The sequence below is a fragment of the Talpa occidentalis genome, unplaced genomic scaffold (genome assembly GCF_014898055.3).
Source record: "Talpa occidentalis isolate TD23 unplaced genomic scaffold, MPIMG_talOcc4v2.1 talOcc4.7, whole genome shotgun sequence".
NCBI lineage: Eukaryota > Metazoa > Chordata > Mammalia > Eulipotyphla > Talpidae > Talpa > Talpa occidentalis.
The window spans coordinates 49,519,585-49,546,174 of NW_023605083.1; the positions used below are offsets into that span (position 1 = coordinate 49,519,585).

At 40.8% G+C, this 26,590-nt stretch overlaps 1 protein-coding gene across 4 annotated transcripts in view; it reads right to left on the minus strand.

The window, feature by feature from the left end:
- Window positions 1-26,590, minus strand: part of FRMD3 (FERM domain containing 3) — a 243,574-nt gene that overhangs the window by 98,154 nt on the left and 118,830 nt on the right. For 3 of the 4 annotated variants that reach the window (XM_054689656.1, XM_054689655.1, XM_037494879.2), the window contains exons 2-3: window positions 17,159-17,263; window positions 698-740 (exon numbers count right to left, since the gene is read on the minus strand). In XM_054689656.1, coding sequence (XP_054545631.1) covers window positions 698-740; window positions 17,159-17,263 — 148 coding nt within the window. Of the gene's footprint in view, window positions 1-697; window positions 741-1,331; window positions 1,492-17,158; window positions 17,264-26,590 lie in introns of those variants that run through there. The other variant, XM_054689657.1, reaches the window with a different exon arrangement.

Sequence of the window (26,590 nt, forward strand, 5' to 3'; positions counted from 1 at the left end):
CCTCCAAACTATAACTAAAAGCAGGCAACCAGGACAAAATACCATGCCACCCAGGACCACCCATCAGCACCCTCTTCATAATGCCCCAAGTGGATGACCACATATTTTAGAGAGATGTTTCCCAAGCCAAATTCTCCAAGAGTTCATTAGTATTTCACAGGGAAGGGGGGAAAAAAGGAATTGAGAACACCAAATTGTAAACAGTTAACCCCCCAAAATGTTTATTTTTTAGGAGTTTGATGGGTAGGGGGTTAAGAATAATACAATCCTCAGTAAAGTTACCAGTAAGATTTTCATTTCCAAATACACCTACTTCTCTTATGCCCCCCAAGACTGCACCTCCACCCTGAGTCTTTTGCTAACAACCACACAATTAAAAGAAACCAGATACCTGATGATGATGCTTAATGGATTTCAAGACCCCTGTCCAAGTATGAAGTATGAGGTAAGATGGTGGGAGAAGGGTGAGACATGGGAGACTGTAAGAATAGTGACTGAAGGGAGAACCCAGACTGGAGAAGAAAAGGAAAGAATGACAAAGCCCTCACTGTGCAAGAGAAGCCGCCCTCCCCGACCACGCCCACCTTCCAGATCTTCAATTTCATCCATTTCTTCCCTGGCAGAAGAAACTTTGTCAAGAAATAGAATCTATCTTAGGACATTTCATAGCAAAAGTGAAGCCCAGATTGACACTTACATTTCATTTGCTTGGAGATGGACTTGTTAGGCTCAAGCCAGTGCTGGGGAGAAAAAAAGCAGAGATTGTGGGTCAGATGGTTATGCATACATCACACTAAACGGAATTTAATAAAGTTTTTTTTCCCCAAAGTACAACCATAGTTCCCAGAGATATCCTCAGGGTTCCATCCTCTGCAGATCAACATGAATGATTCAGTAACAATAATAGGCAGGGTATAAATTGCAGAGAATTAATACTTTCTGAGTAATATTTGAATCAGACAGTTGCTGGGAGAGAAGAACAAAGGCAAGAACATGCACTTAAATGGGGTGTTTTAGGAACTCTAGTTGGCTCCTAGGTGATTCTTTGAGCTCCACTGCTCAGCTAGCCACAGAGGGCTAAAGATCAGAACATGTGACATCTATGATCTCTAAGACTGATGGGCCAAGACAGCATCGGCACCCAGTCCCCTTCCAGGCTGCCTCTCATGTTCCCAGTGGGCCAGCCCAGCATTAGCCTGCTCACACAGGCAATTCATACTTAAGAACGGGGGAACAAATGATTTCAGATATCATGTATTTTCAGAGGCCAGAGGTTATCAAGAAGAAAAATCCAATCCATAAAATCCATAACAACAAAAAAATTCAAAGACCTTGATAATTCAGAATCATGTCACTGACAGTCATTGAAGCAGACATCATGCTGGCCCCAGAGGCCAGTTCTCTGCACCCCACTTGTGAAGGTCACTTCAACATGCTGAGAGCCCTGCAGATTTTAATATTGACTCTGATGTCCCTCAAGTCACTTCTGAAATGTTAAGAAGACTCTCTTTATGCACCTGAAGCTTATAAAGACATTAAGTGAATGTCACTAGGCATCTATTATGAGGTCAGGGAGCCCTCACCTAAGGGGTGCCCCATCTGTTTAATACTGGAAGGAAAAGGAGGAGAAATTGCCATCAATTGAAGTGAACATCTCGCTCTATCTCATCTGTGTCATTCAGTCAGCCTCAATGTTCAGTTTACTATGTTTACTGCAAAACCAGGGAGTTTACTAAAAGCTAGCAGTGGGCCTCCCTGATGGCACAAGGGGTTAAGTCTAAGCACTATGAAGCTATCAGCAGCCACTGCAGCATGAGTTCAATCCCCAGCCAGGGAGCAGAACCACATGGCGCAGCAGACCTCTCCTGTCTTGCCCACCGCTTCTCTCAGCAGTGTATTTCAGTCTATCTGCCTATTCTGCTCCCCACCCTGTTTCTGGTGAATCCTCTCACTCCTCTGCATCTCTGGCCTACACCCCAGCTATTTTATGCATAAATAAATCTTTTAAAAAATAAATAAAAGGTAGCAGTTTTGAATGCTTACTAAGTGCCAGGTACAATGTATTCCAAGAGTTTCCATGGCTTATCACTACCAGCACATTTAATAGATGAGGAATCTGGGGCTTGGACTGTTAAGCAAATTGCCTATGATAGCAAGTAAGGGTGAAGCCAGGATGTCGTGGCACTCTGGTTAAGGACCCTTAATATCAGCTTTGCACATTCCCAATGGGTCAGTTTGCTCTAAAATGAACACTCCCCATTTCTCTCAGGAACTGAAACATTGGTAAGTCAGATCAGTATTTTCCAATCCAGGTATTAAATCCTTACAGTTGTCCAAAAAAAAGCATAGGGGTCTTTGAACCATTTCGACATCACAAAGGCTCTAAAAGAAAACCACCCCACCGCCTGACAGGAAAGTGCAAAGTGAAAGTGCAAGTTTCTTTGCTTCTGGTCAAAATTGCATCAACTAATTCTGAGGACCTGGGTTATATCACCTTCCTTTTCTCCATTTCTTTTACTGTTGTAAAATATAACATGAAATTCACAATCCTAATCATTTTTATGTGCACAGTGGAGTGGTATTAAATACATTCATAATATTGTGTTATGGATCACCACCATCTATCTCCAGAATCTCTTCATCTTATAAAAATTAAATTTCATACCTATTAAACAATAATTCCTCCATTCACCACTTCCTCCAGGCCCCTAGAAACCACCATTCTGTTTTTACTTCTGTCTTCTCTATCAGAAACTATGCTTGGTCTTTATGCAGCTATAACGGAACAGAGGACGATGCGTTGATTACACCACTAATGGCCATGTAACCTTGTGCAGATGTTGACGCACTCTGTGTCTTGGTTTCCACACCTATAAAATGGAACAGTAAACTACCTACCTCACAGGGTTGATGTGAACATTTTAAAAGTTAATAAAAGTTTAATAGACATAAGATACTTAAACAGTGCCCTTCATGTGTAAAATACTCCACCAATGCTGTGTGCTGCTGCTGCTGCTGCTGTTACTTAATAAGTACAGTTTGGTTGGTAAACATAAGGGACCTCTGGTGATTAAATTACCTTAGGAAATAAATGGGACACTTTTGAATCAAGGTGAGAAAACAATAACAGCAATCAGAGAGCAATACCTACTGCTATTGTTTCACAGAGGAGGATCACCAGTCTGAAAGGTTTTCCAAATTCTCCCTGCTTGACATTCTTTGAACGCCTTCACCCTTCTCTGCCTAACTTCCACTTCCTCTGCACCTTCTCTCTGAATCCATGAGTCACAGGTAAGTTAAACTTTGTGTGCACACACTAGGTAGTTGATCTCCCAGGACCTTGAGGAGGGTTCCCAGACCAGGAGAAGGCTGGGCAAGAATGAGAGCCATGATGAATTAACTAGAAAACATTTAAGGCATGCCCACAGGGGATTTGCCATCTGTGCCCTATATAAATTATTTACTCTAAATTAACTGGCCTCCTCATTGTCCTACAAAATACCCCTTGCAGTTCCTACATTTCTCCTCCTCTCAACCTATTCGCACTGTGTACAGCAGTGCCCCAAATCTGTAAGATATATTCCAAGACCCCCGGTAGATGCCTGAAACTACAGATGGCACCAAACCCTATACACCATGTTTTTTCCTGTACATACGTAACTATGATTAAGTTTATTTATAAATAATTCATAGTAAGAGATTAATAACTAATAAAATATAACAATTATCACAATATACCATAATAAAAGTTATGCACATGTAGCAAGCTCCCTCCCCTCCTCTCTCTCTCTCACTGAATATCTTATTGTACAATATTATATATATTTTCAAACAATGGCTGACCTTGTGTAACTGAAGCCTCAGAAAGCAGTCTGGGGGGAAGGGAGGCCTGCTGTATCCTCAATTATTCACGTCTGCAGTATGGTTACTACATACATTGCCAGGACAATTATTTTTCCCCAATGGGATTATCAACAGATACAGAGCCCTCACAAAAATAAACCAGCAGTAATCATGCTTCAAGGGATTACAGGAAATCATTTCTCCAGAGGGTCAAGCTCAATTTAGTAGTATTTATTAAAATTTAAAAAACGTACTGGCCGAGGACACAGCAATTTCTTCAGTCTCTAATTTGCCCATGTGAACAAAAAGGAACATATCAAGGGCATATTTTCACCACAATATTACATAAAATTGCAAAATATTAGAAATGACATTAAAGGCCATCATCAGGAAATTGGGTCAATAAACTACGGTCAGTTCATATTCTGAAAGACTCTGCAGCAGTGTTTTATACGCAGTAGGTCTTTATGTGCAATATGGTTAGGTCTCCAAGGTACAGTATGAGATGAAAAAGAGTGAACTGTAAAATTTATAACTATGGCCATAATTAGTTCCCAAATCACGCACTGAAATGCCCCAGGGAAACAGAGCCGCACTAGACATCTGTCAGACATTGTGCAAACTATAAACTGAAGGAAGCTCCTAGTTCCAACAATAGATCATGCTATATTCCCTTTCATGGCATACTTTTTGCCAAGTTGCATTTCTAGTGGTTGCTGTGATAAAAAGCAAGTACCACACAAACACAGGCGTGCAACAGGCAACGAATGATCTGATGCCAGGGTTTGGGACAGGCATACACTTCCTGTTAGAAAGTAAGTGTGCTCAGGAATGAGCTGAAAAATACTATTTTTATGTGTAGAATGGCCTAAATGGCTAGTGAGACCATAATAATTATGTTAGGACATACATACATATTAAAATGTGGATCAGGGCACCATCAAGTAATTACTAAGGTATCCAGAAAGCCATCAACCAAGAAATTTTGGGAACCTCTGAACTATGGTATCATGTAATCAATGTACTTTCTTTTTTAATAAAAAGTACAAAACAGTACCACATATTTTCAAAGAACATATAACTAGCATGTAAATATTTCTTTTTATTTTTATTTATTTTTTAAATAAACTTTACTTTTATATTACCCATACAATTGCAACCCCCTTATTTTGACCCCAATCCCTCCCCTCCCCGCCCCCCACCCCCCACAGAGTGTCTCTGGTTCATAGTTTTTTTGGGGGGGTGTTTTTTTTTTTTTTTTTACATTTAGATTTATTTATTTATTTATTTATACAAGCACTGGGTACAGTCAGAAGCGCGGGAGGGTGAGAGAATCCACCAGAGCCAGAGCGGGGAGCAGAGCAGGCAGAAGGACCGAAGGACACTGCTGAGGGGAGCAGCGGGCGGCAGGAGAGGTCTGCGCACCATGCGGGACCCTCCTCCAGTGGCCAGGGAGCAGCTGGGATCGAACTGGCGCTGCAGAGGCTGCGGGCAGCTTCGCAACCCAGCGCTCAACTGCTGCGCCACCGGGGAGACCCTGGTTCATAGTTTTTTGATTTTGATTTTCACTTTCTTCTATTCATTTTCCTGGTCCCTTATTTAACTTTTCTAGATTCCTGCTATGAGTGAGACCATCCGGTGTTTTTCTTTTTCTTTCTGGCTTATTTCGCTGAGCATGATCCCTTCCAGCTCCATCCATGTTGCTGCAAATTGCATGTGTTTATCTTTTTTGAATGCTGAGTAATATTCCATGGTGTATATGTACCACATCTTCTTGATCCAGTCATCTATTTTGGGCATTTGGGTTGTTTCCAAAGCTTAGCTATTGTAAACAGTGCTGCTATAAACATAGGGGTGCAGGTGCTCTTTGGAATTGATGTTTCTGTGTCCTTTGGGTAAATACCTAGGAGTGGAATTGCTGGATCATATGGGAGCTCTATGTTTAGTAGGTCAAGAAATCTCCACACAGCTCTCCACAGTGGTTGGACCAGTTTGCACTCCCACCAACAGTGCAGAAGAGTTCCTTTTTCTCCACACCCTCGCCAACATTTGTTGTTGCTAGTTTTTTTAATATGTGCCATTCTCACTGGTGTAAGATGGTATCTCATGGTAGTTTTGATTTGCATTTCCCTGATTACAAGTGATGTTGAACATTTTTTCATATGCCTTTTGGCCATTTGCATTTCCTCTTCAGAGAAGTTTCTTTTTGGCTCTTCTGCCCATTTTTTGACTGGATTATTTTCTTTATTGTTGTTGAGTCTCATCAGCTCTTTGCAGATTTTTGTGATCAGTCCTTTATCATTAGTGTTGGGTGCAAAAATGTTCTCCCAGTCGGTGGGGTTTCCCTTTGTTTTTGTTATTGTCTCTTTTGCTGTGCAGAAGCTCTTTAATTTGATGTAGTCCCAGCTGTTTATCTTTGCCTTCACTATCACTGCTTTGGGTGATGTGTCTGTAAAGATGTCTTTGATGTGCAAATCACGTAGTGTTTTGCCTATATTTCCTTCTATGTATTTTATGGTTTCAGGTCTTATGTCTAGTTCTTTAATCCATTTTGAGTTGATTTTTATGTATGTTTGAGGTAGTGGTCAAGCTTCATTCTTTTGCATGTAGCGATCCAGTTTTCCCAGGACCATTTATTGAACAAACTTTCTTTGCTCCAATGCATAGTCTTTGCATGTAAATATTTTTAGAGCTGGAATGATACACACTAAGCTGACTCCAGTGGGGATGGGTAACAGGAAAGAAAAAGGAACTCTGAGACATTGGTCAAAGGAAACCATAAATTCAGTGTTTTCTGCGATGTCTCATCTATGTTTTCACTTCAAATATTTGCATTTATTGGTACATTACATAAATGATTAAAAATCTATTGACAGAAAAAAGTTAAGCCCTCTTCAGAAGATAAAATAGAAGTAGATTTCATGTAATAGATGCAAAGAAGAAATTCATATATGATAGGCAGACACCAGATCCATTTAAGCACTAGGCTTGACACTGTGATCCAGTTCAGGAGCTGTGAAGCCCAGATTCCCAACACTGCCACGTTCTAGCTGTGTGACCTCAACTTCCAGTGCTGCCTCAGGCATATGGCAGCATCGTGAGATTTAAATGGGTCAATTCAGAGCCTCCCTGGTGGCACAAGAAGTTAAGCACAGCACTGTGAAGCTATCTGCAGCCTCTGCAGCACAAGTTCAATCCCCGGCCGGCCAGGGAGCTAACCACATGGCACAGCAGACCTCTCCTGTCTCGCCCGCTGCTCCCCTCAGCAGTGTATTTCTGTCAGTCTGCCGGTTCTGCTCCCCACTGTGTCTCTGGTGAATCCTCTCACCCCCTGCACCTCTGGCCTGTACCCCAGCTCTCGTGTATATAAATATTTTAAAATATAATAAAATAAAGGGGTCAATTCACCAAAAAGTCAATAGACCATTGCTTGGATGTTCAAGAGACACCTTCTACTCCCACCTTTTTCACTAGGAGAGACCCCTGGGTTGGTGCAATGCAGTTCTCAGAAAGCTTATCTTCCTCCCTCATGCCTCACCCTACTTGCCTTCTGCTTTATAAGAACAGAGAATTCTCCTCCTTTCTTTTCATTCTTCCTTTTAGAGTTAGGAGTTGGGCAATGAAGTTGCCAACAACTCCTGCTGCAAGTGTGTGTACAGATGGGTTACATGTCTGTAAAAATAACGCCCATGGTGTGGTGTGCTTGGCAATTAGATAGAAGGCTTAAAGCATTTCTTGCATTGCTATTTTCCTTTCAACTGCTGCTTGGAATATATGCTATTTTTTTAAGTCTGTACCCTTACTGGAAACTGATATTTCCTCAGAGAGGCATAAAGGGATGGCTGCCAACCAAATATCTGAATTTTTGCTTGGTTTACTGCAGCTAAAACCTTTTTTCCTTAGCTCTCATTTAGAATAAAAACTGCAAAACTAAAGAAGCTAAGACCTAGTCAGTAATTCTACCTAAAGAACTTGTGTGGTTAGATGAACAAGAGGATGCCTCCCTTTGCATGGTTTGATGCTCCCAGGAAGGCGTTGCAGTGGAGAGCAGAGGCCCTGCCAGGACCCCCGAGATTTCTTTAGCTTTCAAGTTTCACACTTTATGAACCTAAAAAATGAAGACATTGCCAACAAATGTTTTTCTTTTTAATTTTGCTAGGCCCAGCTGCATTTGATCTTAAGAGGTCATTTTTTTCCTACCCCATCATAGAAATGGTGCATTTCTTTCATATTTTCTAATTTTGGCTTGTTTGAAGAAAATGAAAGTGGTTGTGAGGTAATGATTTGTGATTAAGCAGATTGATTTTTTAATTTGGTAACTGCTGAGACACAGAAAAAAATGCTTCCAAAGTAAACAATATAACAGTTATCTTCAAATATTTAGCTTCTGAAGGAATTGATTCAGCCTTTGATTGCAGAATAAATTACACACCTCTCTGTTATCTTTCTCAAAACCCTTGGTGCCCTAAACCAAAATAACCTATAGCCTGGAGGAAGATGTTAAATATCCAATGGAACTTTAAACAAGAATTAATGTACCTTCCCAAACAGGAGATTGTTTTTCCCCTTCATAGTAACCAGATCCAAAATCTGATTAATTTCCACCACAGCCCTGAAAGGATGGCCTGATTCTCACACCTCTCCTGGACAAAGACCCAGGATAACAGTGTCTGCATTTTCGAGCTCTTTGGCCTTTTTCCTTTGAATAAAGGCACACCATTTGAATGAATGCAGCCTCCAAAGTGTCTTGGTAGCAAAAGTTATTGCCAGACCCTGGTTGCTTAGCTACCAGTAACAATGGTTCAATTACAACACAACAGTAACAACAAAAAATATCTGTAGATGAGATAGAACCAAAAGTTATTGTCCATTTGGAAATCAATCTATGTAAGAAAACCCTCATTGCTTTGACGTAGTATTTCCACTCCTTCAGCCACACGGTTTTGCCTTCTAGGGTCTCACGGACAGGCAAAATAGAAATAATAACCAGGAGAAAAAAAACACTGCAAGAAAAAAAGCACTAAATGTGACTGAAGAAATCATAAGCTTGATTTTTTATTTTTCCATAAAGACCTACACACAAAAGGCTGAGTGGTCCTGTATGGTCTCTGTAAGGACCACTCAGTTCCACTGCTGGGACATGATAGCAAACACAGACAAAACATAAAAGAAGTAGCTGTGTCCCAAGAAAACTTGATTTACAATAACAGCAGGTAGCAACCATCTTGATCCTTGTGTGTGAATTCCAGCTCTAATTCAAAAAATCCTCAAAGTACACTTAAGGGAAAAACAGTAGCTGTCTAAAAATAGAATCCAGGCTGTAAAAATATTGATTGCTATTTATGTATAGTATACTAAGTGGGGCCTCCCATAACCCCTCCCTGGGGTTAAATCTCAGCGCTATCACCACAACGGCCTGAGCTCAATCCCCAGCCATGGAGCTGACCCACATGGCGCAGCAGACCTTTCCTGTCTCACCCACTGCTCCCCTCAGCAGTGTATTTCAGTAGATCCACCTGTTCTGCTCCCCACTTTGTCTCTGGTGAATCCTCTCACCTTCCCGCACTTCCGACCTACATCCCAGTTCTTTTATGCAAAAATAAATCTTAAAAAATTAAAAAATAATAATAATAAAGTACACTAAGATACCAAAATGAAAGCCAAAGGAAAATTATGGGATTATTTCAAGCTTGTTACAATGGTACTTACTACCATATAGCATTTGCTATTATGCTATAGAAATATGACAACAGTTTTAAGGCCAAAGATTTCCTAGTTGCCAAACCCATGGACCTTTTCAAACTCTTCAAAGCATAAAATAGTAAAAAGATCCTTATGTATGCTGTTAATATGGACTAATTTTGCATAGGCACTAGTGGCATCCCCATTTTACAGACAAAGAAATTAAGGCATAGGTTAAGGCACCTGCTCAAAGTGATACAAACCTGCAAGAGGCAGGAACAGGATTTGACCCAGTCTTCTTGGTGCCAAAAGCTCTTAGCACCTGAGCAACAATGCCCTCCAACCCTCATTCCCTCCGGATATATGATGCTGCAGCCCAGCCCTTTTTATTAAATCTACAGCTACCCTTGCTTCAGAAGGGCTTTCTCTTTTCATTCTACTCTTTATGCTCTGTATGTTCCTGATTATTCTCCTTTGCCAGCTGCTCCTCTAGGCAATCCTGTAAAATTTGGGTGTTCTTTGGCTTTCATGCATTCCTCTATTCTCTATTCTCTCCCTTAGCTCTGTAATCTATTCTCAGCATTTTAAAATATAGAAGACTTCACAGTCTCTAAAAATCTATCTCTATGCCCTAAACCTTAACATGAAGGTTCAGATCCATATTTTCAACTGAACACTGACCTTCCCCACCCCAACATCTCACAGGCATCCCCAATTCAGCATATCTAAAACTTACCATCTCCCTCCAATACGCACTCTTTTTATACAGTTTATTTGGTAAGTGACTCTACTTGTATTTGAAGCTCACAGTCCATGTAAGAAGTCCAAACACACAGCCAAAAAATCCACATGGAAACCCTGAAAACACATGCAGGGGGGGAGGACCCCAAAGCCCCACCTTCCAGTGATCACCATCAAGGGACCAGGCATATGAACAAAGACATCCTAGACCCCCCAGACCAGACTAGCTACCAGCTAATTATCACTGAACACAAGGAAGAGTGGAAGAATCACCCAGCTGAGCCCTGTCTACATTCCTGGCCCACAAAATCCTGAGATTTAATAAATTGTGCTGTTGTAAGTCACTAAGTTTAGGGGGGACTTGTTACACAGTAACTGATAACTAGAACTCCCACTCCTTATTAGGGAGTGAATGTTGTGTGTATCGTTCCAGTTTCACATATTGAAGCTCTAATCCCCCATGATGGGATTAACCCTTATAAGAGGAGGAAGAGACCAATGTGTGCTCTTGCAATCTCCCCCCACCCCTTTCTCCTTCCTTCCCACTAACCCTACCCTCAGACATGAGAGGATGCAGGGTAAAGACAACCCTCTGCAAGCCAGGAAAAAGGTCCTCACCTTGAGCCAAACTTGTCAGCACCTTTACCTTGGACTTCCAAACTTCTATCAACTCTGAGAAAATAAAAATGTCCTGTTTAAGTTATCCAATCTGAAGTATTTTTTTATAGCAGACTAAACTAAGATACTCCTCATTATTAGCCTCACGAATATAGCACACAATTACAGCTGAACTTTGAGAGACATCTGCTAGAGCATGAATGAAAAAAGAAATGTCTGCTTCAAATTGTCTCTTTTTAACCTAGACTGTGTTTTTCTCTCCAGTTTACATATCATAGTTACATTCTGATCTTCTTTCCAGTTTGACTTTAAAATTATCTTTAAAACTATTTTGAAACTTCCAAACTTACTGCTCTAATCACCCTGATATTCTTGCCTACTGAAAGCCTGCAGTGAGTGTTTATTTCTCTAATAATGGCACTTAAATCTTATCTCCCTAATTAATTTCTGTCCTCATCTGAACCAAGCCCAGAAGGTTCCCACCACCAAGGAGGCAAGACTGTCCTGCCTTTGATATCTTCCTATTCTTTCCTACCTGAACCATGGATAAAACAGCATTTTCCCAGCCCTACGTATTCTTATGTGTGCCTTTTGGTTCAAACAAGACAAGCAGTTCATGGGTTTTATCTTCTTGCATTAAAATTATGACATCCCATTTGGTTAACTGACTTCAGCTTGCTACCTGTTATTAACAGGTACCCCACCCCTCCCAAGAGAGTACATCAGGTATAGACAGTTAATTGTGAGCAATCATTTTAATTAAATACCAAATCCTGTTTTCTGCCAAAGGAATATGACAATTTCCCCAAATTTATCAATGTTTATATCCCAGGCCACAACCAAACCACCAGAAAAAAGTCCCAATTTTCAAGTTGTTATAATAGTGTTATACTCCTTATAACTTGAGTGTCCAAAGTCCTTCCCAGCAAAGCCAAGTTACTTGTCCATTCCCCCTCCTCATACAGGCATCCAAGCAATCTTGATTTTTAATACCTTCTGAGACTTAAAAACAAACAAGACTCATTAAGTAGACAGATTCATGACCAGTGACTTGAGGCACCAGTACAACTCTTCTTCCAGGGGAGGGCTGCCCTAAATCTTAGCTACCACTCTCATTCCAAGTAACAAGCATCTGTGAAGCAATTGTCCCCAGGAGCAGGAAGCAGCTTTCAAATGCAGGAGCAGCTGGTGGGACATAATGTTGTCTGGTTCCTGGCACCATCCCCAGAGTGAACCTCAAATCATAGGGCCTGTTTTTATTCCATTCCATGTCTTCCACAAAGATGCCTCTAGAAAAAGCAAATTGCACTAACATAGACAAGGTCTTTTTCTATTATTAATAAAATTCACTAATAGGCCCACTACATCTTTCTGGCCACCAAAATAAAAAGCCCTGAGGTTTTTATGTAATTATATCTGGAGCAAGGAGGCATCAGGGTTCAGCCATGTTCGTGCACCCAGGGTTTCCCTGTTTATTGCTATCAGAATGCATAGCGAACCCCCCATTGTCCCAGGACCACAAGAAACACAGTGCCCAACACAGGAGGGCTGGCGGACATTGTCCCTGAGTTGTGGGTCTCCAAAGTGAAGACCCTTGAGACAAGGAAGTCTTGTCATCAGTCACCATGGTCCCTTGTGCTCTTCCCACCTGAGATGAAAATGCATACATTGTATAAAAATGAAAAATGATATAAAAAATACATAAATAATTTTTAAAAAACAACTAAGATCAAAAGAAAATGTTTAATGTCTAAATGCAGATTAAAAAATAAAAACAATGAGAAGGAAAGATTTCTGCTTAAAGCGAAATAGATTTTAATTAAACTACTTATTAACTGATCTGTCACTTGAATTGCTACGAAAATCATACGCAAAGAGTTGGCTTTTGCATTGAAAATAAAGCTAATAGATATTTAAAAAAAAAAGCCAGGGCAGTCTTTAAGTTAGAAAAGTCAACAAAATTGGCATATATGAGTTTAACAGATGATTAGAAATAGGGAAGTTAAAGTCAAAAGCACTGGGCCCAATTTCCTGCAGACCATAAACCAACCACCTACCACCAAGTCCTGTATAATCCCCCCTCTGGCCAGGCTGGGAATGGGGTTCTTCCTCAGTTCTAGGGACTGGGTTATAGACTTGCTATTCAGGGCTGTATTTCCTCTGCATTTGCCTCACATAGACCTAGCCACTATATAGTGATTATAACAATGATAACCCCCCAGCTAGCTTTGGGAAAGGGAAAAAGGTGGAAGAGCAAGAAGGGAAAGTCAGAAGAATAAATACTTCAAATCCTAGCCACAGAAGCTAGAATTATGAAATCCAGTTAATTCAAAATTGCATTTTTCAGGCCTCCCCGGTGGTACAGCGGTTGAGCGCTGGGCTGCGAAGCTGCCCGCAGCCTCTGCAGTGCCGGTTGGATCCCCAGCCACTGGGCGGGGTTCCCACATGGCGCGCAGACCTCTCCTGCCGCCTGCTGCTCCCCTCAGCAGTGTATTTTGTCGGTCTGCCCATTCTGTTCCCCACCCTGGCTCTGGTGAATTCTGTCACCCTCCCGCGCTTCTGACTGTACCCAGTGCTTGTATAAATAAATAAATAAGTCTTTAAATTAAAAAAAAAAATGCATCTTTCCAATGAGAAGTTACCCAAACATCTGAGCAGAAGTCCTGTAAAGAATATGCTAGATTTAAGGGGGGGCGGGGAGGGAGTTAGGGAGGATACCTGGACTTCAGTCAAATACTACCATTTTCTCTGGAATTCTTTCCTCTAATACTTCTAAACTTCTAGTGCCAGCTTTCTCCTCAGTAAAACAAGGTGACTAACACCTACCTTTCCCCTAATCTTAGGTAACTAAGATTATATGAGATCTTCAGAAGATGAATGTGGCAGAAACTAAAGGGTATTTTTATTGACCAATATTCAATCTGCCCATTCCTATAGGAAATTTTTTAAATAATGGAAATTTTAGGCCTTTGCCATTAAAATAGCAAAAGATAGTCATCATTTACTGACTCTGTCCTCACCATTTTCAGAGCATATGGGGCATGAGACATCTTGTTAAACATATGGTGCTCCAAATGTAATAGCGCTAAATATTTAATATTCCACAATGGTTTACCGTAAATCAAGTTGTGAAGAGTTGTAGGCACACCACCAACTCCCAAAGCAGAGGTAAGTTCCACTTCAGCTTTCCTAAATTACTTATTTTCTCTGTTGATTAATTTTCTATCCAAATAATTCATTGGTTTTATTTTCCATTGAAAAAAATATATCCAAGCTTTGAGCCCCTTTTTCTCATTATCTAAGGCTCATGTTCCCCATTTTCCCTTTGATCATAACAATGGTCATTCTGCCTATAAAAGGAGTCATCACACGTTTGTAGGTTACAGACTTGCTATTCATGGCTGTATTTCATCACGCAATTGCCTTACCAAGACTTAGCCAATGTATAACAATTGTAAAAACAACAACAGTCAATAATACAAATAACACATACCACCCACTCCTATATACCATCTGTTAGGTATTTACATATCTTAGCTCTTTTTCCCAAATCAATTCTGCCAGTCGGGACTGTTAGGTATTTTAACAATCAGAACACAGACTTAGAGTAGTCATAATCACGCAGTTCAGAGACGGGATTTTTAATTCATATCTTTCTGAGTACGAAGCCCATGCAGTTTCATGTAGCAACCAGTCTATAGCCCATGTGGAAACTAAGCTCCTATTGTATCCTCAAAACCAAAAGATGCAGAGGAGAAACTCACCTGTTCAGGTAGCCCTCTAAACAATTTAGTGGATACATCAGATAAGACAGTTTGGGATTGGGGTGACCCCCATTTTCCACTAATCTACTTCCCAAGTCAACACTAAAAATTAAGCTAAACCAAATCAAAATATGAAGAATGAAATATATCAACCTAAATACTTCTTTACTTTAACTTAAAATAGTTTTAGATATACAGAAAAGTTGCAAAAATAGTACTGTATAGGGCCTCCCCGGTGGCGCAGCGGTTGAGCGCCGGGTTGCGAAGCTGCCCGCAGCCTCTGCGGCACTGGTTCGATCCCCGGCCACTGGGCGAAGGTCCCACATGGCACACAGACCCCTCCTGCCGCCCGCTGCTCCCCTCAGCAGTGTACTTCGGTCCTTCTGCCTGCTCTGCTCCCCGCTCTGGCTCTGGTGAATTCTTTCACTCTCCCGCGCTTCTGAACTGTACCCAGTGCTTGTACAAATAAATAAATAAAATAAATAAATCTTTAAAAAATATATATATAGTACTGTATAAACTTCACCCATCTTCCTTCATTGTCAGCATCTTGTACAACCATGGTACAATTAACAAAATTAAGAAATTAACATTAGCACAATACAATTCACTGAACTACAGACTTAATCTGGGGTTCACCAGTTTTCCCACTACAATCGTTTTTCTGTTCAAGATTCAATCCAGGGTCCCACATTGCCTTAGTTGTTGCTTCTCTTTAATCTGTCAGAGTTCCCCAGTTTTTCCTTGTCTCTCATGGCCTTACAACTTTTGAAGCCTATGGGTAAATTATTTTAGACAATGCCTCTCACGTTGGTTTGTCTAATGTTTCCACAAGATTTGAATGAAGTTATGTGTTATTGCGAAGATCACAGAGACAGGCACCTCCCCAGAGCACGCAAGCAGGGGTCTGAAACATCATCTTCCTGCTCAGGCTAACAGTGACTACTTGGTTGAAGTGGCATCTGCCCAGTTGCTTCACTATAAAGTTATTCCTTCCCCTTACAAAAAAAAAAAGTACTGAGGGGATAGGAGACTTTGAGACTATGAAAATACCCTGTTTCTCCTCAAATTTTTGCCTACTTTAAGCTTCATCAAAGGATCTTGCCCAATTACTGTTGCGGTGCTGTAATGGTCTTTTTCTATTTCTCTCATTCCTCCTACATTTCTTCAGTAAGGAACAGCTAACCCTTCTACCTCTTTTATGTATTCAATTACTTATTTGTCAGTACAGACGCAGGGATGTTTATTTTCTTCTGTGGATTACACTCTAATACTAATGTTAAATATATTGTGCCACTCTGTTCCAGTTTGGGCCATTGGCAGTTCTCTCTGGTTGGTTTGATGCCTTTCCTAGAGCCCTGCACTTACATTTTAGTCTTCTGAGCACCTCCTATTTTCTGACTGCATGAGATGCTCCAGGATCATGCTGTGATTTCCCAATGAAAGGCCTAGAATCAGGCATTTTTGCAAGGAGCCTCTGAACCCTGAGAAAGGACTGGAATGATTAGGGACACTGGTAAGGATGAGAGAAAATTAAAGAAGGCAGAGTGGACCTGTCCCCAGATCCCTGACCATCCCCAGCTGACCTCTCACACACTGACCTGCTTGGCAGCTGTGCAGAAAAGAACCAAAGACAGGAGAAGCCACAAGGCCTCCTGTACTCCTGAACCCAAGGCAGGAATGGGAGAGCCCAGGTGGTGAGAGCTGGGATGCAAATTCATTGTGCCTGTTGGGTGTGAAGGACACACATCACTGGGAGTCTGGCCCGGCGCAGGCCTGAACACACTGAGACTGGTGCGGCAGCTCGAAAGACATGACTCCCCTGCTCATTCTCACACAACCACCAGTATCAGGAAGGACAGGCCTGTCCAGGAGCAGGGATACGACGGGGGGGGGGGGGGGAGGGCCTGTCAAATTTAGTGACACCCAAGGAGCAGCTTTCACAGTATCTTAACTCTTCATCTGCCAAAACCTTTTCATTCAACTGAGATGAAATTCACATAACACAAAATTCATGATTTTCAATTGTGCATTTCAACGACATTTAGTACATTTAGAAAATCATGTAATTGCAGCCGAGATCAAATTCCAGACATTTTATCACCCCTAACGAAAACCCCAAGCCCACTCCCCCATTCAACTTTCTACCAGTAGTTTTTATCATGAGAGGTAGAGGATATTCACTATAATGAGATTTGATGCGGCCACTGTTTGAAAAAATTTAGCAAATATTGGTCTAAGGGCACCCAAGAACATTTTCTCTTCAACCAGGTGGGAGCAGCTTTCTGGAAAAGTCTATGGTAGATTTTCCTTCTCCAACACCACCCAGTCTGTAGGGACCATGCCAGAGCCTTTCCCTCATATACTCATACTAGGCAGTCAGTTTCATGTAGCCAATAACCCTGAGAACAAGCATGCACAGCTGGGGCTCAGAGGGGATGAGGATCTTCTTCAGCACCCCACAGCCTGAGTCACTTCTCCAGTGGGTCCAGACAGCGGCTGACTCTTACCCGTTGCTTCTCTGGGTCCACATAACGAATGCCAAAGTAATCCTTCTCCAGTAGGCTATAGTAGTTGCAGATGTGATCGATGAGAAACTGCCCTTTCGTCTCCCTCTGCAAAGGAAGCACATTTGTTTCAGCCACAGCTCACCTTGTATATTTATGTCTAAAGTGGGCTTCATTCACCTCAAGAGGTCCGTACTTGGAGAAATGGATTCACTTACTCCAGTCCCTGGAGCAAGAACTTCTAAACCCTTTCACCACAACTCACAGTGAGAAGTGCATTCTACACTCTGAGTTATTACACACAAACACACACACACACAAAGCCAAAGGAGTACTAAAATGAGCAAAGAAACACCAAACAGTATCATTCATAGCTGCAGTGCACTCTGGTATCTTCTATTTCATCCTATTATATGCCATTTAATTTTTTTTAATGTTATTTACTAGAAACACTGATTTCATAATTGATTACCTTGTGGAGACTCAAAATTTGCAAGCCCTCATATCCCACATAGAATATATTTGACTCCTCACTCTCTCATTGCTCTGTAAGTGTTCATTTATTCAGTCCTCACAACAATGCTACATAAGGGGTCCCCATTTTGCATCTAAGGAAAGTAAGGCACAGTGAGGTTCAGTGGCTTGCCAAAGTCACACAAATTACTGAACAAGGTAGGATGTGACCCAGGCCACCTCGTTGCAGAATCCAGGCTCCTACCAGACCACTTTGTCTCCCTGGAGCACTGGTGAGTCCCCATGACTCTGCTAGAAGACATGGTCTGATGGTGTTGAATACAATAAATTGTGTCAGACTGAATACCCTGACTCCCACGAGAAAAGGGGGAACCTATTGCCAGGTCTCAAAGCCAGCAAATTACATTCATAAACCAACATAGAAAGCTTCTGGGTGAAAGTGAGGGGAGCCCAAGACTACAATTCAAAATTAGCCCCATGTGACCTTGAGCAAATTCAACAGCTGTTTCTTTGTTGTTTTTTTTAATTTGTGCATACAAGAACTGGGGTGTAGGCCAGAGGTGCAGGGGGTGAAAGTATTCACCAGAGACACAGTGGGGAGCAGAACAGGCAGATCTACTGAGATACACTGCTGAGGGGAGCAATGGGCAAAACAGGAGAGGTCTGCTGCTCCATGTGGGTCAGCTCCCTGGCTGGGATCCAACTCGTGTCACAGTGGCTGGTTTTAGCTTGATAGCGCTGAGACTTTAACCCCTGTACCACCACCAGGAAGGCGCCTCCCCAGCTGTTTTTGCATCAGCAAAATGAGTTGGTTGGATTAGAGGACTTCTAAGTAGGTTAGATTGTTTTTCCCTCTAAACTTCTGAGAGATGTCAGTCAAATCTAATTAAGTAAATTTCCAAACAAACAAACAAACAAAAAACCAGAATAGAAAAGACCCTCCCAAGTCGTCATTAGGATGTTTGACAAAATAAATTTCTGCTTCTATCAAAGTCACTTGCAGACGCATGGAATGTTTCAGGGATGAAATGTGACCTATAAATTAAGACATTAGAGATATTAACTGAATCACTCTTCCAATCCATTAAAAATAATTTTGGAAGATCAGTTTGCTCTATGTTACATGATTATCTTTTCATCAGAAACTGTAACAGGGTAGTCTCCAGGAAAGGGGGAAGTTCCAGGTTCCCGGCCCCACCCAAGGAAGGGTGTAGCTGAGCAGGGAGAGAAGAAGCTGCAGAGGAGACTTAGGAAGGAAGGAAGCAGGATGGAGCCAGAAGAAGACCCAGGGGAGGCGCATGGAGCCAAGACACATGAAGAAACTGTGCTTGCCTTTTGGTCATGGACTGGGAGACAGATGTGGATGAGACTCATGGGGAGCTCAAGACAATGGTGGTCTTTGTCTTGATTTTGATTTTGCTCTTTTCCTTCCGGACTTGTCAGGTTGTTTCTGATCCTTTTCTGTGGGTCCCCACTGGAAGATGCTTTAGACTTGTGGCGGGCTTTGGGGCCTTGCTCTGGGCCAATCCCATTTGGGTGGATTTTTACCCACGAGGGGACGGGTAACTTTGGGTGATTTAGAAACTATATTCTTTGCCTTTCCTGTATTGTTTCCTAGTTGTATTAAAGTTCCTTTTCATTAAAGTCTCATATGTTTTGTGTTGATGCGGTAGGTGGCAGAACCCATTTAGAGGAGGCAGGTTTGGGGGGTCTTGGGTGCCCCTCTCCCTGCCCTGTAACAAAACTACTACCATCAGTTTGGGAAGTTGACAAAAATACCACTTGCTGGCTGGGGATGTACCACATCAAACAAAGGACTGGGGCTTATAAGTACATACTATGCTAGGAAGCCTCAATTGTCCTGAAATCATTTTCAAGTTCAATCCTGAATGAACTTTGAGCCTTTACTCCCTTTCTGAGAGAAATTATCTGATATACCTCTAAAGGGACAAAACATCAAAATGGAATTGGTTTTCAAATTTCTGTAACCCAGGAAACTCAAATGAAAAGCTCTATCTGATGTCCTCTGAATCCAATGCCCAGAATATAATCAATGGATTCAGTCCCTTTTACAGATGACTCTGTAATCCATTCATTTAAAGAGGCTGCTGCCGGATCAAATCAACTGAACATAACATGTGAGCTCATTTCATGATTGGACTGCCAAGCTCTCTGCAGTAAGATTCACTATTATAGACTACCCCAGCCGTATGGGAGACACAGGACGTGTGTCAAGGCAATGCTTTGTAAAGACATGGCACTGAACACAACTTGACTACACATGGCAGCTACTGCTATCATTTTACCCTGAACATATACTCAAAAGTACAACAGTTATTTTTTTAAAATGATTAAATACAGCAACCAATACATATTCTCCAGCAATATCTCCTTATATTCCCTAAGATTCTTGAGAAGGAAATACCGCTGGTTATAGTCTACTTCAATGCTATAGAAACAGGAATTGGTGTCTTCCACAAAAATGGGCAAGGCCAGATCCCACAGTTCTAGGTGACCAGGTAGGTTCTAGGTCTCTGTTCTTTAAAGCACCACCAGTAGAGGCCTCACCATCCCCCAGGAGGAAGCTTGTTGGAAACATAGAATCTCAGACACCACCCCAGACCTGATGAACCTCATCTGCATTTTAGCAAGGTCAGTTACCTGCATGCTCGTTCAAGTTTGAAAAGCATTGGGCTAAGGGAATTTCACTGACATGGGAAAAATATAAAAACTGAGCCTGTTTCCAGAGGCCATGGGAGGCGGGGGAAGAGCCCAATTTTTCCCTTGGGAATTGTCTATTCATCAACTGAGAAAAATCAGTCTTTTCCAACCTTAAAATACAAATTGCTCCTGCATCTGTAGGCTGCCTGCCAGCCTTGTCATCCCAAGACTCTCTGGGTCACTGCTTCCTGCCAAGGAAGCTGTTTACAGCCTCATGTTCCACTTTGTTCCACTCCTGCCTGGAAATCTAGACAATGTTCTTAAGTCATTTAAGTTCCTGACATTACCATTCCTGTGCACTGAGCCTAGTCCTTGCCCTGAACAAAAGGCCACCCAGGTCGAGTGCCAAGGGATGGAAGAGCTTGTACATGTGAAGGATGGAAATCCAGCTGCCTGCATCCCCCAACACACACACCTCACGGCAGGGGTAGGATTGGGAGGTAAACTCAGTTCTGTCCCTCACTTCCACCCCCAGAACTCTAATGAGCTGACTTGAACCTCCATCTGCTTCCTCCTGAACTTCCTCATGGTTCATGGACGTCATGCCAAAAGAGACACTGAATGAAATGAAGACAAATATGGATAAGCAACTTGAGTAGACTTAAGTTGTCAGGAGAGAATTTTGGAAATTGAAGATACAAATGTACATATGACCCAAGAAAAAAAGAGAGAAATAAGATTTAGAAAAAATGAAGAAATTCTACCAAAAAATCAGACTCTATTAGAAGAGCAAGAATGAGGATAATGTGTATTCCAGAAGGGGAAGAGGAGAGAAAGGGGCAGAGGCTATTTTCAAAGAAATAATAGCTGAGACCGTCACAAATCTAAGGAAAGAAATGAATGTGGAAGACCAGGAAGTTGAAAGAATACCCAAATTTCAAAATATAAATGACCTTCACCAATACACATCATTGTTGTTATCAAAAGTCAATAATGAAGGGGAAAAAATCAAAGGCTGCTAAGAGAAAAAATAGGAAAAATAACAAATAAACGTACCTCAGTTAGACAATCATCAGATTTCTCAACAGAAAAACTCAAGGCTATAAAAGTGAAATGACATATTTACAATTCTAAAAGATAAAAACTGTGAGCCAAGAATTACTTTATCCTGCAAATTAACATTCAAGTATGATGGAGAAGTAAAGGCTTTCCCAGACAAATGTAAACTAATGGAATTTACCAGCATCAGATTTTCCCTACAAGAAGTGTTGAAAGGAGTTCTTCTACACAAAAAAAGAAACACCAAATATTGAACAAGATGAAAATGGTAAAAGGAAATCATAAGCAGAAACAAGAATAATCTGTGGCAAGAAAGTATTAAAGGGAAGGCAGAAAATGATAGAATATAGTTAAATGATGATGAGACAATATCAGCATAAAAAGGGCTATTTCAGATACAGAAATTCTTATACAACCATCATGGTGACCATAAAACAAAAACCCAAAATAGAGACATTTAGAAGACAAGAAGAAACTGAGAAAACCACTAGGGAAAGCCATCCAAATGAAAAGACAGAAACTCATGGAAAAAGGAACAACATGAAGATGAACCAACCAAAAATCAAAACATAGAACAGCAAAATAAACCTCATATGTTAATAATCAATCAAAATGTGAAGGTTCTGGATTCACCAATTTTAAGGCTCAGTATGACAGCTTGAATAAAAAGGCATACCCTAAAATACTATACTACAAAAAATTCACCGCCAACTAAAAAACAAACAGACAAAAAGTGAAAGGTTGGAGCAAAGTATTTCAAGCCAAATCACAGAGTAAATATCAGGAACTGCTATTCTCCTATCAGATAAATTAGACTTTCAACCAAAAAAAAGGTAAGTAGGACCAAGTTGGGCATGATATAATGATCAAGGGGAGAACTCGTCAAAAAGAAACAACTGTCATCAATATTTAAGTACCCAAAAAGAAACAACTGTCATCAATATTTAAGTACCCAATACAGGTACACAAAAATATATGTCAACTTTTAACAAAACTAAAGAAATACATTGACAGCAACATAATTATAGCAGGAGACCTCAATATACCAGGAACATCAACACAAAGGTCATCCAGAATGAAAGTAAACAAAGAAGTCATGACCTTATATGAAGCTACAGGTCAGATGGACTTAATCGACATACACAGAATCTTCCATCCCAAAAGAAATGAATACACATTCTTCTCAGTGCACATGGAACTTTCTTGAGGATAGAGAGTAAGACAGGACACAAAACACATCTCAGAAACTATAACAAAATCTAAATGTTTGCATCTTTTCTGATAACAGAGCTAGAAATCAATCACAAAAATATCTTGGGAAAAAAAAAACCCCAAATATATGGAGATTAAATAAAATTCTTCTGAATATCTCCTAGATCAAAGGAGAAATAAAAAAACAACAAAAATAAAGAGACAAGCTACTGTAGCCTATGGGATGATCTAAAAGTGGAATTAAGAGGGAATTCCATAGATTGCCCAAATCAATAAACAAGAAAAATTTCAAATAAGTAATCTAACTTAATGACCAAAGTAACTAGAAAAATAAGAATAAATGAAGCCAAAAATCAGGAGACAGAAGGAAATAACAAAAATTAAAGTGGATAAAAATGAAGTAGGGATCAAAAAGTGGAACCAAAGAGTAATTAAACCAAGATCTGCTTCCTAGAAAGGATAAACAAAATTGGCAAATCCTTCACCTCACTAAGGAAAAAAAGAGCAAAAATTCAAAGAAGAAAATCAAAATTATAATGGATACCACATAACTACAAATGGTCAGAAAAGACTACTATTAATATCTATATGCAAAAAAAAAAAAGAGAGAGAGAAAAGAAAACCTAAAAGAAATGGACAAAACAGAACCAGGATGGAATAGGTAACTTGATTAATCACAAGCTCAGAAACTGAAAGGATACCTAAGAACAAACAGCCAGGACCATTGGCTTCATTAGTGAATTCTACTAAGCCTCAAAAAAGATCTAATATCTACACTTCTCAAAGTCTTTCAAAGATCAAGAAGGGGGAATACTGCCAATACATTTCATGAGGTTATTACCTTGATCGCAAAACCAAACAAGGGCAGTACCAAAAAAGAAAATAAATGACCAATATTTATTTTCAATAAAACTTGAAAAAAAAAAAACTATGTATTATACAAAATACTAGTTAGCTTTACTAACTTTCATAAGGGGTAGAATGAGAATTTTGGAGTTAGAAAATACTGTATAGAGAATCTCATTCAAACTCCTTATTTCAGAAATGGAGAAACTAAAGGCCAGAGAGGTTAAAATTAAATCACATAAAGTAGTGTTCACTGTGGAGAGCTGTGTGGAGATTTCTGGACCTACTAAACATAGAGCTTCCATATGATCCAGCAATTCCACTCCTAGGTATTTACCCAAAGGACACAGAAACATCAATTCCAAAGAACACCTGCACCCCTATGTTTATAGCAGCACTGTTTACAATAGCTAAGCTTTGGAAACAACCCAAATGCCCAAAAATAGATGACTGGATCAAGAAGATGTGGTACATATATACCATGGAATATTACTCAGCATTCAAAAAAGATAAACACATGCAATTTGCAGCAACATGGATGGCGCTGGAAGGGATCATGCTCAGCGAAATAAGCCAAAAAGAAAAAGAAAAATACCGGATGGTCTCACTCATAGCAGGAATCTAGAAAACTTAAATAAGGGACCAGGAAAATGAATAACTATAAGAAAGTGAAAATCAAAATCAACAAAAAACCATGAACCAGAGACACTTTTAGGGGGGCGGGGGTGGGAGGGGAGGGATTGGGGTCAGAATGGGGGGGCTGCAATTGTATGGGGAATATAACAATAAAATTTATATAAAAAAAAAAAAATAAAATAAAATAAAATCAAGTGAAGAAGCCAAGCGGCTTCAGTCAGGACAGGCTAGGCTAGCTGCAGTAACAAAGAATTTCACTATGTCAGAAGGTAATACCACAAAGGTTTATTTCTCACTTATAATACCAATGCTGACAGGTAGGGGACAGGCACCTCTACTCATTATAAACTTGGGGATTCAGAATGAAGGAGGTTTCTTGACAATAGCTTCAACCACCTCCACAGCAGTGGGAAGGGAATGTGGTGAATCCCAAACTGGCTTTTAAACAAGAAGTCATATTACGCCACTTTGACTCAATAACCAAAGCAAGTTAAAACTCTTGCATAACTTCAAAAGGGGGTAGAGATGTGAAATTCCACCATGTACCCACATGGATGAAAAATGAGTATTTGTGAGGAATCCTAATACCTATCACACTAGGGCTCCTGCAACACTAGCTTAATTAGCATAGTATGCCAGGTTTGTCCTCCAAAAATAATATTCTTTAAATACTCATGGAAAACAACAGTCTAGCCACCCATTTTATAATCCTCACAAATTTGCCTTGTGGCTGTAACAACTTAAGGAATTCAATTAGTTTGGAGACCACGATCTGACTGGAATCACCTGCTGATAATATTATTTTTTAAATGAAGTGAGAAAATAGGGTTCTCAGAAAAATATGGCAATAATCAGTTGGAAGCCATTCCCACACAGGGAGACCAAAGAGATCGTTTCTGGTTTTCCTTTCTTTTCTTTATTAAGGTAACACTGGTTTACAACACTGTACATGATTTAGGGGAACAGGTTCACACCTCCTTAGATGGATGTCACCACATCACTCCCACCTCCAAACATCCACAGTCCTTTACCACAGGCCACTGGGCCCCCTTACCTTGTTTCCACCCATGTTAATAAAATTCTTAATGCACCCAGGAGCATGATAAGGAAAACTGACTCTCCTGAAATTGCATGCAAGGTATCTCCACTGAGTTCAAAGTTTGAAAGAAAAAACTCAGGCCCAATTAAGCATAGAATCACTTCATAGTTATTCTGCCAAGAGCCTTGGGCACAAGGAACCCCAGTTTCTGAGCATAATCTGGCAGCTTCTGGCTCATCTAAAATTGTGAGCAGAGCAGTCAGAACAACAGTCCTTGAACAGTTTATATAGAGAAATGTAAAACTGCATACACAGCTAGCTAGATTTGCTCAGGTAGAAGAAAAAAATCCCTTCATCCTAGTTCAATAAAAGAAGAAAAACTAAACAAGGACAGAGGGATGAATTTAAGAAAGACTGTATACATAAGGCCCCAATATATCCATGGGAGTCTACATGGCTCAGTCTTTAGCTCAGACACATTAAAGAGGAGCAGCAAAAGTACTTCAATTCAATTTGTTAGGGGGAAAGGATGTCCTGAGCTAATTCCATGCAGGCTTTGTGGACTCCACCCCCACTTCAAACCAAAGCCATCAAGACATTGGGAAAGACAAATCCCGTCACCATCAAAGGGAAGGTGGCTGGGACCTGAGGGTGGAGTTAAGCAGCCAGGTTGGGTATAAAAACCAAACACGTGGGCCTTGGGGGGCTCGCTCTGTCGCAAACACGTGGGCCTTGGGGGGCTCGCTCTGTCGCTTGCTTCCTGGCTTCACGGCTCCTGGCTAGCTCTCAGAGTGCCATTTGGGATTCCAGATCGGTGGATCGGGTAGGGTGCGTTTAAAACTTTGTCTCCCACTTTTCTCCATTAGCTGTACATTTCCTCATTTCCCCTTCCCTTGTAAATAAACCTTTTATTAACCTTTCGTGTGTGCCTGCAGTAGAGCATTGATAAGTCCTTTTAAGTGCGCGGGTGAGGACCCACAGTCAGGCACCCCATTTTGTATCGGGGCTGCCCTGTAACAAATTCTTCATTTTTAGTTTTCAAGGAACATTCAAGAGAACCAAAGATCGAACCCACAACATTTCCCAACAGTCCTTCAGCCTCTCAAAATTTTCTTGGGCCCCCCAAGTGCCGTGAAAACTCTCACTCCAAAATTCCCACCCCAATGCCACACCCAGCAGAGGCTTTTGTTGATTTTCCCATCTTCTCCCCAGCCCTATTTAGATGTAGATCGGTAACCTCCCTCAAGCAAGAAGTAATCTCTCTCTCCAGGAGGGAGGAGGAGGGAGAAACTGAGGCCAAGGCTGACTGATGGTGGCCTAATCGCGCTGTGTGCTTAGAACCACAGGGGTAACGTGGCTTTAAAGGGCACCATACAAAGCACATCACAGTTTGGCAGGTACAGAAGAAAACTCCCTCACCCCTCAGGGTTGTTCTGAGCTTAAATAGCATACAAATTAACATGAGAAAAGATTAATTGCAGAAAACGAGCAAATTTAAGTTCATATGT